Below are 17554 nucleotides of genomic sequence, written 5' to 3'. Positions count from 1 at the left end.
AAATATGGACAAGACACAATAAAAGAACACATACAAGGCTCTGGAAGTACAAAGAAGGCCTATAAGAAACTCAGAACTAATACAACATGGATAGAAGGACTGAGAAAACAAGATAAAGAATTGTATACTAGAGGCGATATAATTACTACTGCAACAGAATTTTACAGAAATCTATATAGCTACAAAGACACAACAAACAGATACTTCGACAAAGAAGTAGATAGTACACAAGAAAGTAACATTAAATCAATAGATGAAAGAGAAATAAAAGAAGCAATAAAGAAACTAAAGCTAGAAAAAAGCCCTGGTTCAGACAAAATTATAAACGAAGCACTGATACAAGGACACATAAATCTAACTGCACCGTTGGCTGGACTATTTAACATGATTCTGCAAAAATCCGAAATACCGTATCAATGGTCCGAATCCAATATCATATTAATATATAAAAAAGGTGACCCGAAGGACATTGGAAACTACCGACCGATTAGCCTGCTACCAAGTTTATACAAACTATTCTCCGCGATCATAAATACAAGGATTAGTGACACACTGGGGAAAAAACAACCGGTAGAGCAAGCAGGCTTCCGAAAAGGTTTTTCAACGATCGACCACATCCATACACTTGAATTAATAATGGAAAAGTATCAGGAAAACCAAAGAACACTTTATATAGCATTCATCGACTACCAAAAAGCTTTTGATACGGTAAGACATACAAACATCTGGGAGAGCCTAAAGGAACAGGAAGTAGAGGAAATTTATGTAAAAATCATCCAATCCATATATAACAACAATAAGGGCAGAATTAAGCTAGACACCTTAGGCCCTAGCTTCCCAATAGAAAGGGGAGTTAGACAAGGCGACCCGCTGTCTCCAATAATATTTATAGCTGTCCTCGAGACGATCATAAACAAGCTAGACTGGAGCAAAAGAGGACTATACATAAATGACACCTACTTAAGCCACCTGAGATTCGCTGATGACCTAGTACTGTTATCAGAGTCAGCACCCCAACTGCAGTTCATGGTAGAAACTCTTCACCTAGCAAGTGTAAAAGTGGGACTAGAGATGAATATTACGAAGACCAAGACAATGACAAATAGCTCGAAAAGACCAATAATAGTCAATAGTAAACCTCTAGAATACGTTGAGAAATATGTCTATCTAGGAAAAACTATTAGTTTTGTCAGAAAAAATAAATATATAGAAATAGAAAGAAGAATCCAGCTAACTTGGAACAAATACTGGAGTCTAAAGGACATTTTTAAAAGTAACATGCCACAAGCTATTAAAACAAAAGTTATGAATTCGAGCCTCTTGCCATGTTTGACATATGGTTGCCAAACGTGGAAATTCACTGCTGAAGTAAGAAAGAAGATCAACGTCTGTCAGAGAGGACTCGAACGAAGTATGTTACATATAAGGAAGCTGGACAAAATACGACACACTAAAATAAGAAAAATAACAAAAGCAACAAACGCTCTGAGTTACGCACAAAAATTGAAATGGAAGTGGGCAGGACATGTCGCGCGGCTAACGGATAGCAGATGGACAAAAAAAGTAACATTCTGGCACGGCCCAATTGGCAAAAGAACAAGAGGGAGACCTATGACAAGATGGGAAGATGAAGTCAAAGCCATAGCCGGTCCAAACTGGAGAAAAGTAGCTCAAGACAGAGAAAAATGGGCATCACTGGAGGAGGCCTTTACCCATTGTGGGGTTCCGGTAGATTATATAGGATAAGTTATCTAAATATTTTACTTTTTATTTTTAAAAATTTACAGGAAATAAAAAGGCTTTTTTATTTTTATTTTTTATTTTATTTATTTATTTGATATAGCAGCGTACAAATTGTGTGTTCCAAGTGTGATCCGTCCCATGATGTGATAGGGGGTGAGCATGTCGCCATATCGGGCACAAATTCAATCCAATACAAAGCAGAAAAACCCAAATAGCACTTTGCCGACCCGGGATTCGAACCCAAGACCTCACAGCGCTATTTTACCGCGCATGCAGTACAACTACGTTTTTAGTAAATGGCCATTACTTAAATCGTCGTCAAGTAAAGCTCCGTCCTATTGCAGTGGGTGAGTGCGCAGCACTTTCCCCTGGCGGTGAATTCTCATACAATGCGCATATATGATTAAGACCCTTAACTTTTTTCGATCATGGATAAAACAACGGCCCCTTAGTCGACGTCAATCACCTATCTAAGTAAAATTTTAAGTGGATCATACTAAACTCACCAGGAGGTGCAATGAAGTTGCGACTTTTGCAGGCCGAGCAGATGTTTTTTTTGGTCTGAACACTAACAGCGATAAATACAAAGCATATACAGATTTATACAATGTTTTAGAATGATATGAAACGGTGAAAATGCCAATTAGGCGTGGCTATCTCACTTATCCTGGATGTCTTAACGTAGCATTACAGCAACATAATAAAACATATTATTGTTTTGTGAAAGGTATGATGGGATAAAATAATAAATACATTAGTGAAATGGCACGCACATTTTATTATAATACAAAGTAAATTTGTTTTTAAGTAAATGTCAGTGTATTTTCGTTCTAATAGTAAATAATCACAACCAGTGGTTTAAGTAGGTGGTCAAACAAAAATGTTCTTTATTAAGTCTCGATGGCAGTGCTTCCTCAATACGGTATAAGATGCTGATTAATTTCGGAATAAACAAAATATGTACAAATAGTTTTAAAAATGCAGGTATCTATTTATAAGAAAAAATACTTAAATCTAGATTCACGAAGGGGCGCCAGAGGCATACCTCGTGAAACTTTTCCTGTGCCATAATCAAAAACTATTAAAATTATTGTAATAGGATAAAATAACAAAATATTTTCTCGTGCTTTTCTAGTTAGCGAATTGGGAAGCTTTATTATCAACAGCTCTTGTAAGTTAAAAACAAATACTATCTAAAATTTTATATAACTCGTCATTTTAATGCAATTACGTTTCAATAAAAAAACTACTATCGTTCTTTACTGAGACTGCTTTCAAAATGTACCGATAAAGGCGACAAGAAACCTTGACAAACAATAGTTATAAAAATTAAACAAATGCCTGCTTACATAGCCTAGAGAACCATGTATTTTAAGTACCATCTTGTATCATAAAGTTAAATGTAAACTATTTTCTTTCAACATTTGTGACATAAATACCTGCATTGAAGGAGTTTATGCGCTTATTTCTACTTAAAATTATTATTATAGTTCATGACTAGCAAAACATCTAGTCAAAATTACAAAACGCTTACATTAGTCATAAATAATTAGGCAATAATTATTTACAGAATACATATTCGTCCGAATATATAAACAATGTTAAAATAATATTTCACATAAACGCTATAGAAATGCAATCATCAAAAACAAATAATTTGTGTCAATCCGTGCTAACACCAACAACATAAACATCACATACACACATATTCCTCTAAGAAGACATCACAGTCGAAGATAACCTGCGTCAGTGACATCGTAACCAAAACTTGCGCACTTGCTTTTGTATATAATTTTTAACCATTGTTAACAATAGTGGATAATTTATCTACATTAATTGTCTGTTTTACTCCTAAAATACACAAGGGTCTGATATCTTGCGCAAAATCTACGATAAACATACAAATAATTTAAAATTAATCGTAAATTTTTTACGCATTTTAGTCATCGCTACGATGTCACAAGCACACTGGATAATTACTAAATACGGCACGAAGTCAACAGTTTGTATGTACAACACCTCAATGCATAAGTTCAACACAGCTATCGCATACTGGTCCTGTCCCTGCCTATGAACGGGCTGGACTCATGGTTGTTCTTCTCTAAGTTTCCAGATAACGTCGGGTCGGGCCTACTCCTCTTGAAGAAGCCTAGCTTCCACAACGCTATGATGAGGAGTACTAACACTATTAACCCCACTATCACTGAGACTATAATCACCCACAGTGGCACTTCCGTAGGCTCGCTGATCTTCAGGTCTGGGTACGCGACTGTTTCCACCTGTGAAAATGTTATTTTATATTGAATCAAAAATATCGCAGCAACCCTATAGTTTGTTGTTTTTGTACTTAGATATTCTAAGTTGGGCGCTTATTAGTACCACTAACCTAGAAAGCGACATGCAGTAATAGCTTTACTGTTTGTGAGCACAGTGAAATCTTTGTAGGTCTGAAATATTCTGTCCCCCAATCCTAATACACTGTTCTTTCTATATAGATCCAGAATTCGTAAAAATATTTATACTATCAACCATAAGCACAATATAGATACATTTAAATAAATAGGCCGCATGCGATATCGACAGAATTTAAATATAACACAGGAGTAATAGTTACAAGTTCCTTACCGTTGCTGTATCATCGTGCTGCTTGCTCTGATGTATGTTGTAATGGTCAGCGATGTGTATGAATGCTGTTGAGGCGATGTTGACGTGGCTCACTCGCGGGTAGTCCTCCACCAGCGTTGCGTTCCATAGCCGCGCCTTCACCGTGATCGTCGACGCCTGCGCCCGCGCCAGCCGGTATATCACGCATTGGAACTTTATACACTTAGCCGTTTTCTTTTGGCAGCTCTGTAAAAAAACAAGGAAGGATGCTTAGGGCCTATTTTATAACTTCTGAGTAAATGATACTCGTCACATAAACCGTAGCTGACCAAACACTGAATTCACTGTTACATAAGACACTGTTAAATAACATTTGCTTGAAACACGTGTAATAGGCCATTAATATTTCATTTCGTACTTAATTAGTTTTTATGAACCAATAAGGTTTACATAATGTATACTCTATTTAATAGCGGATAAACTTCACTCACCATATTAACAACATGCCTTCTTTGGCCATCCTTGTCCGTATAAGCTTCGGCTTTCAGAATATCGGTTTGTCTTTTCCTCCTAATTCTATTTTCAGAGGAGCTCGAATATTGCATTCTCTTATACGTTTCATTGTATCGTTTCTCCACCGAGTTGACGCTTAGCTTCCCAACTGTCATGAACGGGTCCATTTCTAAATTCTCGAGGTAAGGTTCATATGTGCCCGGCCTTGTTGTTAAATTGAGAGGGTTAATTTCTCTTTCAATAATGAAGCATTCTCCGTTGCTTTGGCCTGGAAGTATTATAAAAAAAATAAAATTATATATTCTTAACACATTTTCGAATTACGATATTACTATATCTTCCTTTTTTATGGTAGACTTAATATAGAAGGTCTTTTGCCTTCTTGATCTACAGGATACCTGCAATACGTTGTGGGCTAGGACATCTTTCAACAACAACCTTGAAAAGAGTGTTACGTCAATCCCATATGAATAAAAATAATGCAAATTACATAAGTTAAAAAATCTACCAAATATCCAATATTTTAATTTGTTACCGCACATAGGTGCCATAGTACAGAATAATGCCATAGACAGAAAAATAGTATTAAAATATTAACCAGCTTCTCCTATAACGGTGGGTACATTTTCAGGATACAGCAGCCATTTGCCTTGAGTACTATCAGACGCCACTTGATGCGGCCATAGTATCACCACTTGCACGGAAGATACGCGCCATGGACCTTCGTTGAACACCTGAAATGTATTCGCATCATAGACAACATGTATTATCAATATATATAGGTTCACTTGACTAGGAGAAACACAGTTAGATGATCGTAAGAGTACCTCAAATTTTTGAAATCACATTAATTTTAGAAAAAGCAACAAGTTTTTCTGGGGATTGAAAAAATCATTAAGATGAAATTATTTCCATAGCTGTAAAATTGTTTGTTACCTGATAAGTATGCATTACTCTGGTGCCAATGTCGTCGAAGTGTTTCATAGCCGATTCGCCTTTCACTTCACCACCATAGAACACTTGTTCAGGACGCGCAGCGCTGAAAAAATATAATTCTAATTACTTTTAAAATTCAAGATGTAAATGCATCATTACTCACTAGTATGTGTATTCTAGATACTGTTGATATTAGAGATTTGTGAAACAATTCCTACTGATTGCAATGTCAACCTACGGTTGCGCAAAAACAAAATAAATGTTTTACTCTACATAGTCTACAAGCTCTGGATTTGTGGAATATTTGAAATACAGCTGATTACTTCGTTTTTTAGCAATATAATTTAGGTATTTACCCTTTAATCAACAACTCAGCATTCTTTATCACCAGTGCTTCTATTTTCACAGGCTTCTTTCCAGGATGTAGTTCTTTGGATGTAGAGTTTGCCCAAACTGTGAACACCACGGAGGGCTCATTGTCTTCTAAAGCCCGTGCGTCGAAACGCATCGTGATTGGCGCCGCGCCTTCTGGTTGTTTCTTAAAAGGATTCTCCAGCATACACGACACAATTGTTTTGTTCACGCTTGTACAAATCACATGTTTATCCTGGAAAAGTTTAAGCATATTTTTAAATAAAATATATAAATACTGATATTTTAATAGGCCAGTAAGGGTGGTAGCGCTTATCATCAAGTAAGCACTCACTCACACAAATCAGTAGTTACAACAAATAAAATTAACTTAGTGTTTTTACACAATTTTGAGACGACTTTGTAATAAAATATTTTTAGTTGCATTATAAAAAATTATAGATAAATTAAAATATTAACATGTTCATTCTTGCTTGAATATTGTGCCATCAATAGTATATAAGTAATAATGTAATGTATTATTACTAATGGATTATGTTAATAATATGTTATCGATTAAAATTTAACTATGCAATGAAAATCAACCATTAATATTATTATAATTTATAAAATAAGTGAAATGAAGTATAAGGAATAACCGAAAAGTTGCTTGTCATTTTGATAACCTTAATTTTTATTGATTGCAGTAAATTATAATATTTATAACAATGTTTAACTTACACTGATATTAGCAGCAATGTAGTGCAAACTGGAATGATGTTGAACGAATAGCTGCCCTTCATACGCCGACTCGCCGTAGTTGTCAACAGAAATGGACAGTTTCACTTCTTCTTCTTGTCCTAGCGTAAGTGCATATGATTTACCGTCTTCAGCTGGAAACGAAATATTAATTGTTAAACTTCAATACGTCATAGACGATTAAAGACAACAATTTAGATATTTTCTGTTATAAGACCGCGTACAGCCAGCGAGACGTAATGGCCTCTTAGTAGTTACTGTGGGTATTTGAAAACAAATTTTACAATGGATTTCGTAGGCATAAATCAACGTTTAATATCTAACTAAATTAGAAATTATTGTAATTACATTTAGGAAGTTGCAGCACAGGATTGACGACGAGATCACTGACACATACGGCGTCGGTCCCGCAATCGTTCAAGAAGTGAGCGCTGAACATGGTGGTGGCAGTCGCGTTAAGCACAGGGTAGTCGTCAATGTTAGGCAACATGCCACCAGTGCTGTACCTAGGCTCCACGTGCTCTAGCTTGTACGTCACTTGGAACTGAAAATTGAATATGATGGTCCATTAATTACGACAAAACAAAAACTGATTTCAACCTATTCTAAATTTAAATAAAACACTGGCTTATTTAGTAATTTGGAACAAAAAAAAATATATATATACACACCTAATTAAAAACCTCACCCTTTAGAAGTTAGTTAAAAAAAATACAATAAAAAATCAGAAATAAAAGCTAAATACATTGAAGTACTAACCTTGATTGGAGTTTGTATATCCCTCGTATTATTCTTTACGTAAACTATATGCTCTCTGCAGTCTTCTACATCCTTTCCTATTGTTATGGTCCTATTAACTAAGCTTAACTTGTCAGAATCAAAGAATACTCTAGAATATCTTCTTCCACCAGGGAATGTTTCAGCCTCTATCACATAGTTCAGTTTGAGAGCACTCGCTTGAGTAGATTTGACTAAAGACTGTATGATACAACATGCTTGGAAGTGGAAGCAAGTGTAGTTTGATGTAGGATCTTTCTCGCACCCATATACCGATGGATCGATGTTTATTATAGTATTCGATGGTCGTGTTGAAGTTTTTATGTCGATTATAGGTCTCGTTCGTAATAACGCGACGCTGCTCTGTAATAAAGAAGAAGGATTAGGATTTCACGTACGAAATTAAAATTTTACCTTCATTTTACCTACAGACCATATCGTACTATGGCTCGGTTAAATGTTTTTATTTTTAGTAAATTAAATTTCTTATATAAACGGCAGGCTCTTAGTTACAAGTAAAATAAAACCCAATTATATTGTACGATTTGAATAAATAAAACATTCAAGTATATGAATTCAGACTTACATTCTCGTATGCGCCAACAAGTAAATCAGGGTATCCATTCCCGTCTAAATCAACTCCCCCCGACAGCGAGTATCCAAACGTCCTAAATACATTTGGCAACGCCTCAGCGGGGATCACTTGATCTGGTTTCGTATTAAGACCATTTTCTCTGTCGCCCATATAAATATAAACCACTCCATTGCCTTCATAGGGACTGCCAATAGCAATATCTTGACATCCGTCCTTGTTGAGATCTCCAGCATTGGCTATGGAAATACCGAATTGAGACTCTTGTTGTCCAGTAAGTTTTAAAGTATATTGTTTGGGCAGATTGTGGTTTTTGTTTAGATATAAGTAAACAGCTCCGCCAGCATCACGTGAGAAGTAGAATGGAGCACCAACTAGCAAATCTGGTAAACTGGAAAACAGAAAAATCGCTATAACTTTTAAGAAATAAAGTTATCCAAAATACAAGAAACTATTTAGAAACTAATGAGGCTTTGATTTAGTAACAGAATAATTACATGACAATGCAGGAGGGCCCCACAAGCTATGTTAAGATCGGCTCTGTATAATTACATTCTAAATTGCAAGAGACTAAATGAATATAAAATCTTACTTTTAACTTATATTACTAATTTTATAAACGCGAAATTTTGTGACAATGCTTCAATGTTTGTTAGGTATAAACGCAGAAATTTGGCAAACAGATTACGTCCTGGATTAACACATAGGCATTTTATCCCGGTCATTTGGTCCCATAGGAATCAATGGAGTTTTTTATCCGATTTTTAAATAGATGGCGCTGGCTATGGCTTGTTGGGAAAGCGCGAGCGACGCCGTAAGCAAAACCTAGTAAATAATATTTCTTACCCGTCGCCATTAACATCAGCGGCTGCAATTTCATAACCAAAGCTGGATCCAAACTGTTCGCCTTTCAGCAGCATGGGTACATCGAGGATGTTCAAGTCAGTCCTCCCCCAATCTTCTGTTGCCCTCTTGGTGAACACTACGGCTTGGCCGGTGCCATGAGCCCTCGGGGCTCCGGCAACATACGACGATTTATTTCCAAAGAATTTGCCACCAGTCACCGACATGCCTGTAAACAGCAAGATGGAAATTGTAAATTAGTTAAAAAATACTTCCACCTATTTTAATATGCTACATAAAATATCTAAAATAGAAATTTTATGACAATTCGAAAAAAAAAGATGATATTTGTATTTATTTCTTTGATTAATGATAGAATGTATCGCTAGAGAGCGCCACTTGTGCCCTAGTTAACGTTATTCAGTTTTCTTTATCTTGTAAACTTTGAATCGAGATAGCTAATATTTTTCTTCAAATCCAAAACTTCTGGAATTAAGAATTTGTCCAGTCACCACGAAACTCTGAATGAATGACGCATACATACGAGAGTTAAACGTCTAAAAAGAAAGTCACGATATCCATTTACATATCCGATTAACGCAAGCCATGTCAACATTGCCTACTTTTTCATAATTGCGTGTAAGAGCGTTAAAATATTTAGTCAACATGCTTGCCCTTTTAAATGAACAACAAATCTCACCGAGATAGCTGTACTTTTCGACAGGACTGGCGCCATCTGCCACCGGACCCATGTAGACAACGTTATCTCTAATAAGAAGGTCTTCTGTGGTGTCTTGAGTAAAGATAGTCCCTCTCCAGGTGTAGGGCCCTGGACTGCCCATGATAACAGTATCATCTTCAAGAAGCAAACTACTCGTTCCCACTTGACAGAAACCGTATTCCTCGTGTTCTCTGTAATTAATTAAATTTATTTTAAGTATTATAGGCACGTAGTATAAATTAGTTTTAATAGGCTTTTTTTCTTATTTTTCTGTATCGTAGAAATCATCGGTAATATGTTACCTGTCTTAGTAATTCACAAATAAAAACATTTAAAATAATATTTTATATTTCCTCACCGTACAATAGACCTTCCCCTACAAGGCTCTAAAACTTCCTTAAGTTTTAAATCATTGGATAGTGTGTAACATAATCCTTGACCAAACTGTAGCTCTCCGGATTTCCGTATGTATCTGAAAATTGTGTGTTATAATATTTTAATTGATTTTACAAAAATATTCACGCGATATAGCTTATACAAAGATCTTTCCGTATATTGTTCACCGAAATAGCCACCATTGCCAACGACTAGTAAACTCTCGTAAATGTGTTGTGTCCCCAGATTAGTCTTTATATATACCGGGTTTTGACCTGGCAGGAATACCATATCTATAATCGTGTCGACTGGCGAATCTCATTTCCCACTAATCAATACGTTATGTGGACGCCACACCATTTGTTATCAGGTGCAGTGGAGTTGCTTAGTCGGGCACGGATAAAAAAAATAACATGAGGACGGAACAAATGTAGCACACTACAGCCTGAGCCTTATTCATCAAGACAAAAAATCACAAGAGGCTTACGAACAAAGACGCACAAGAGGTTACACTTACCACCCCTCTGTCTATCGCTTTTCAAACTGGGGCTTTAGGTATTAGGGCAGTGAAAATTAGAAAAAATATAAATAACTCAGATTGATGTAAGTATCTCTTAAAGTATAAAACTGTCTTAGTTAGACGACGTTTTGATCTAAGTAAGAATAGATTAATTACCTGTGTGCACAAACGACAACTTTTTGCCCTGGCCCCTGACTCCGCACTGAAACTCCCAGCCACTGGCCTTCCTTGATCTCGTCGGGCCCGGGAACGGACAGGGTGTCAGATTCGAAAGCTAAACATCAAAGATATATCAGAAATAATGCAAATAGAACTAGAAGCGGTGGTTGAATATAGCAAATTTTGTACGAATTAAGAGAATTAAACACAGTTGTTACTCCATGTGGAACATGATTTTAAACACAGCATTTAAACTAACAAGCTCAAATTAGACACAAAATTTATGAAATAAACACATTTAGTTTCTTTGATCTATAAAACCATGTTATTTAAATCAACTCAACCCACGCATATTAAAATAGGAAAATTAACCAACTTATAAACAAAAAGTTTCAGTTTTGAATGCAAAGCAATGACTCCAGAATGGGCACTAAGTTTTTATGTCAATAATAATTGAGAATAAAAAAATATTTTATAATTAAACAATGCGTTTAAAAAATTGGCAAATGCAAAGCATTGCAGCCAGGCGTGTATAATATAATGAATGCATAATGAAGAAATTGCCATAGTAAACAGCATATATTTTGCTAGTGAATAGAAAACAACATAATATTCTCTTGCACATTGTCCCGACATATCATATACATGTGTATCTTTAAAGATCATGCAGCCCAATCATACTGACGAAACTATCTTACTCTTAGAACATTCGTATGTACTAATTGTGATCTACAGTGAAGACAAACGATTGATATTGCAATGTGACGATTCTGCAAACCTGAAATAAACCTGTAAATACGGCTTTAACTTGTGGTCTCGTGTTAATGGACGTTATCGAAGACTACTTTATGTTAATTTCGAGCTGATACTATTAATCGATGGCCGATTCGTTAATACACCAAAAGACACCAATCATTATTGTAATTTAAGTAAGTGATGACTAAAAGTTACACTATGAGAGTTATGTTAATCGGCCCAGCGTTATTGATAATAATAATTTTATTTGATTTTGTTAGACGATATGCAAAACCAGACATATTTTGGTTTTGGCGATTAATTCGTTATTGTTTAAAGTGCAAATTTTAATAGTCTTCGTTAATTCATTAATTATCTTTTATTTAGCCAGTCACCATTATTGATTATTGAAATTTTTGAGTAATTATTTTTATAAGATTTTATATAAGTGTTATATACACACTTGCGTTAATTTAATTTGCATACCTAGTCATCTAAATACTCCTACAATTTACACGAGTAATATCTAATATTGCGAACTAAATTACTAAACAGTGTTCTATTTATTTACAAAGCTTTTACTGAATAAATCTATCGAAAGCTCTACTTAATGTCTTTAAATTTGTTACGATTTTTATCGTTCGATTTAAAATAAAACAATAAAATAAATTTGCAAAGTGTACATAGCTCAAGCATGTAATTCGGTGCTTTTGCAAGCTGTTAGTGTTCATATTATATTTGGGATACCTTTTCCTCTTCTTATACTTATTTTTTTTTATCTTAATACGAATATTGCTTTACTTATAGATTTGTCATTACTAGAAAAAATAAGAAAATATATCCCATTTCATGTGGCGTCGTGTTGAATAAATAATTGTGTAGTTAGTGTTGCGCATGCTTAGCAAACATTTTATTTGACGGTCCAGCTGGAACTTCGCAGACAGTTTCCTTGGCTATTAGTACAATCAAAAGTATAACAGCGATTAGTCAATATTAGTTGAAGAGCAAAATGAAGAAAAGAAGGTCGAGACCACAGCACTTACTCGTTTCTATCGTGCCGTACTTCGCTGTATGGGGCACCACCGACAAAAAACAACATTTTTATTAAAATTATATAACTTGTTTACTATGAATGCGTCTCAGCGTTTCCTTGGTTTCCTAAATCGTGATTTTTATACACTGGTGATTTATTTCTACCTACTAAGCTTATTTGTCTTAGTATCTAATTGTGTTGATATCTAACTATAGTGTTCACTACTCATACAAATATTCACACTGGTGGTTTAAATCTTATTTGTAAAAATATTTACTTTCTGTTACATAAAAAAAAGTCTCAGAATTATAATAAAAGATCCGACTTTCGATTTAACTTTCAATATCATGGAACTAGATGATTTACCCTGAAAAATGACATTTCGAATCATGGAAATTAGAATATTAGATAATGATGAGACTCTTGTTCATATTTTCTAGGTTTTCTATACTACTCACATCGTCTTCCATCTGTGATGATTTGTTCACAGTCTGTGGTAGCGGTACTGAGAGCACATTTCCATAGCGCCCCGGACTTTGTCGTGTTTGGCTGAAGATTTTGATCTAACGGCGCACCAACCAACAGCCTAGAAAAATAAAACATAATATTTATTTTATAACTTAAAAAATATTAGGTCAGTGATATAAATTTATTTTTGTTACTAAACTTTTCAATCTACGCTAAATAGTTGGTCGTTACCAAAAAAATCACAACCCATTGTATAAAGCTCCAAGCATCGTTCTGAATGGACGGTAATGAGACGGATATGATTATACGGCATTTGTGGGGATTTCATTACGTCATTATAGGTATAATGAGGGGCCCTACGTGCGAGTGCGGTCTACTGTTACAAATATAAATTACCAGTGCTCCACTGATTACATAGAAGATGCAACATACAACAAACGGCTACCAATAACAACAACGAATTTAACAAGCTTGTTGAAGATGGAGATAAAAGAGGAATTAACGATGTAAAAACAACTTTGAACAACAAACGAACAGACGGTGACAATGAATTAGCGTAAACGATAGTGTTGGAAGCTTCCCCTCAGAGACAGTCATGGCTTAATTAGAACCGGTACATTTGCATCGGAACGTTCGTGAACACACATTGTTTCCCCGATAAGGCTTGTTAACATTGCAGCCGCTCTGCACCCATCTACGAACCCGTTATTAGTATATTCATTACCATATAGTACGACGCATATAATTCTTACGGGATTATTTAAGAGAATATTAAACTCGACATTGTTAGAATAATTTGTTTTCAGTGATGTGCCATGTGTCAGTAATTGTACTTCCTTATGAACCTAATAGATTATTCTTATTTTAAATTCTCAACTCAAAATCCTGTTTTTTCGGATAGAAATTTTATTATTTAATAAAACAATAAAGAATCAATATCATGTACCTAATTGTTATAATAACTCATATTGGAATATTTTTTATCGATTTTAGTAGGTCATTAATGTTTAATTATTTCATGCCCATTAATTAATCGTTAATATATGAGTTTAGATTATAAACATCGTGTGAATACTGTCGATCTTCCCGCATCGAATCGATTATGGTCCGGCCCCGCACTATCGTATAACGCTCGATAGCAAATAACCGATTCAGTACACTCTTCAATTTAATATTGGTCATGGGCTGCGGCCGCTGTGATTGTGTGCACCTATTATATGTGCTTTTATGCATTTAAATTGACGTATTATTAGAAGTTAACGTCTATCGTCTTTGGACTTTATTAATGGGTGATGAAAGCTTAACTAAGATAGTGTAACCTAACAAACACCGGTTCTTATCAAAGTTTTTTTCAAAATCCTACTAAGACTTTACCAAACCAATTTAAATTACACTGGTTTATATGTTTGTGACCAGTACCGCAATTGTAGCTGCAACTGGTTCCAAAGGCATTCCCATTCGTCTTCACAGTGGCCAAGCTATTAATTGCATGATGTAAACTCTTTAAAATATCATAAATCTAAAGTACATTTAAGTATGTTTACCATTGCTACAACATATCTAATCTGTTCGACATTGAATTAACGATAAATTTTACTAGATTTTGTTTATTTTTATATTGTCACAAGATTGTACTGAACACTAATGAAGTGTTCCACTCATGCTCCACACAATTTTCTCATACAAAACAAAAAGTCAATGACCGAATATGCATCCAATTTATTGCTATATTTTTTCCAAATATAATGCTAGACGACTACATACATATCTGTCAATTTTTAATTTAATGAGATATATTTGTTTCCATATAGGTATAATTTTTATTTTGACTACTTTTATTATGTATGACTACTTTTACTACGTAATTTGGGAAATAATTTATTTTAGCTCCATTATAAATTCCTACCTAAATTTAATTTTAAAACATTGTTATCAGTTTTATTATGCAAATGCACACTTTGCAGATAGCACTGGGTATTGATATTTTTTATTTTATTTCAAGATTGGACTAGTAATATCCCATTGTATTCTCTTGACTCGGTTATCAGTATCGTTCGTGATCTCTGATTTCGAATGCAGTTCAAGACATTTCCACCCACTCCATAAAGGTCAAAGCACCCTAGAGACATACAAAGATACAATTAAGACTTCATTGTTTTCTCATGTTACGACATTTCCTTATCTTAACATTTCGTTGGATTAGGATAGAAAAAAAATGTGTTTCCATTGACATAATGTGCTTTGAAACCAAGGAGATGAAATTAAATAATATAGTGATACGTAATAGTGAATAAAATAGTGTTAGGTAAGATTAGGCAGGCCGCAAAAAAAAACACACACACACACCGAGATAAGCGTACATTCTATGTGTTAAATAATAAAATTATGTCTTCACTCTTTCACTTAAAATCCCACATTTTACGGTACCTATTAGCTTATTCGTTTCCTTCTTTATTTACCTCAGCCTAAGCTTAGCCGACTAGAACAGTGACCATCAATAGGACTCCCTTCAAGTAAATTACTTACGCATACAAGCAGTTCGTCAACGCAACACTAAAGTAGGCCGATGTCACACCGGTTTGACGTCTCTTAGTCTACTCGTTAGACGTCGCATTAAACTAAAGAATGATGGATAAACAGGCAAGTCTTTCTCTGATCCATGGATATAAGATGTGTGTCTTATGTCTCAACCATAATTATGTCTGTGTATGCTGTACATTTATTTACGCTTAGTAATTCAATACCATTAGAGCTACCTATCTAACTTAAGAGTTTTAAGGCTGAAGCATTTAGCCATATAAACATATTTATATACTATATAGTACGCGCAGAACATTCAAATGCCATAATTTTGCCGTTTATCGAAACATTTATTTTAGTTAACTTAAGTATAATACATAAAATCGGCGTACTGAATACAGAACAATATTTTCACATTTTACTGTTTTTGTTAGAATATGCTTGGGAGATTTTCAAGCAATGTAATCTTTATTTTCTGTACACGCGGTACGGTCTTCATCTGTGTTATTCACTACATCTATTTTACCTATCATATAAATAGATATAATTTTTATAACCGCAAAAGGCAATCACTCAAACCCTCATGATCAATTTAAAGTACAAAGGGCTCATTTACAGAGTGCCATTCCGCGCCCACATTTACAATCGATCGTGCCCTCATTGGGGTTAGCCGACATGCGCCTACGCTTCACGATTATTATTCTACTGATCTATACATATATTTAACCGTAACTTCCATGTGTGTATGTTAATTATTTTTACATAAAAAAAATGGAATATCCGAAGACTAAGTTTAGTAATAGACTGTTAAAAAACACTTTTTTAAATAAATAGTTCAGTGCTTGTTTGTAAAAGTTGTCCTTCCATTAACCGTGAAAGCAAACAGCGCGGCGGCTGGTAAATGCCGCTCCTACCACAGTGTCGTATATCGAACCCTTAGGCCGCACCTAAACAGCGATAAACTACCATCAATACTGCTATCTATCCTTGACATCGACCGATAGTGCCACCATATTGCACAGCCATTTAGATAGTGATTACAATAAAAACGCATTTCTAAAATGTCATCAATCTTCAGGTTGAGTTAACGCGTGTTCAATATCTATTGTTTTCATTGGTTTAACTTTGTCATTTAATGTATTCAAATGATTATTTTATTCGTGGTGGCGTAATTTCATTGTTTTACACATTATAAAGTAAAAATAATAGCCTTGAAGTTGAATAAATACATGACGAATTGACGATGCAATACAATACAATACAATGCACTGTTGGGCACACTAATCTATGTTTACTGTATAATCATAATAATTCAATTGAAGTTCTTCAGTAATAGTATAGTAACTGGCTTACTAGTATCAATAGTCAGTTATATTATCAAATCAGATAACGATTCCTGAAAGCTATGATATCAGATTATATCAGGTATAAATTTCTGATAAATTATATGCTTTCAAGCTACAATTATGTTAACACATTAAATACTCTAGATGATCTCACTTAGTAAGAAGATAACAATACTAACTTCAAAGATAACATTGTCACAATAAGAACAATCAAATAAATCCATTGAATAAGAATGTCTTCATCAAAGCAACTGACGATAATACTGATGTATCGTAGAACTATTCCATTAAGTCAATTGAAGGATCAAAGAGCGGCTAGTGCGGTTCACGAGATGTGATATCTTGTGGTCAGTAGACGCTACTGAATGAATGCCTTCACGCGTACATGTGCTCACAACGGTACGTGCCTCCGACTGCCCATACATAGATATTTAGGAAGTCGCTAGATTTATTGCTGATTCATATAAATTAATGTAGCTCGTGCCGTCGCGACGGGAGGAAATGTTTCGGTATTCTGAACTCGTAACTGAGAATTTTGACAGACATGTAAGATACACTT

At 34.8% G+C, this 17554-nt stretch overlaps 1 protein-coding gene across 2 annotated transcripts in view; it reads right to left on the bottom strand.

The window, feature by feature from the left end:
• Positions 1–2501: 2501 nt before the first annotated feature.
• Positions 2502–17554, bottom strand: part of LOC115447651 (integrin alpha-PS1) — a 79703-nt gene continuing 64650 nt past the window's right edge. Inside the window, exons 2-17 of one of the 2 annotated variants that reach the window (XM_030174820.2) lie at positions 13120–13247; positions 12672–12695; positions 10891–11008; positions 10198–10311; positions 9819–10030; positions 9122–9347; positions 8270–8666; positions 7666–8046; positions 7255–7450; positions 6889–7040; positions 6153–6403; positions 5797–5899; positions 5459–5594; positions 4839–5128; positions 4369–4593; positions 2502–4022 (exon numbers count right to left, since the gene is read on the bottom strand). In XM_030174820.2, coding sequence (XP_030030680.1) covers positions 3786–4022; positions 4369–4593; positions 4839–5128; positions 5459–5594; positions 5797–5899; positions 6153–6403; positions 6889–7040; positions 7255–7450; positions 7666–8046; positions 8270–8666; positions 9122–9347; positions 9819–10030; positions 10198–10311; positions 10891–11008; positions 12672–12695; positions 13120–13247 — 3190 coding nt within the window. In that variant the 3' untranslated portion in view covers positions 2502–3785. The remainder of the gene's footprint in view (positions 4023–4368; positions 4594–4838; positions 5129–5458; positions 5595–5796; positions 5900–6152; positions 6404–6888; positions 7041–7254; positions 7451–7665; positions 8047–8269; positions 8667–9121; positions 9348–9818; positions 10031–10197; positions 10312–10890; positions 11009–12671; positions 12696–13119; positions 13248–17554) is intronic. The other variant, XM_030174821.2, reaches the window with a different exon arrangement.

This window comes from Manduca sexta, chromosome 14 (genome assembly GCF_014839805.1).
Source record: "Manduca sexta isolate Smith_Timp_Sample1 chromosome 14, JHU_Msex_v1.0, whole genome shotgun sequence".
Taxonomy (NCBI): domain Eukaryota; kingdom Metazoa; phylum Arthropoda; class Insecta; order Lepidoptera; family Sphingidae; genus Manduca; species Manduca sexta.
The sequence above is the reverse complement of the archived record's forward strand: the minus strand, read 5'-3'. Positions and strand labels throughout refer to the sequence as shown.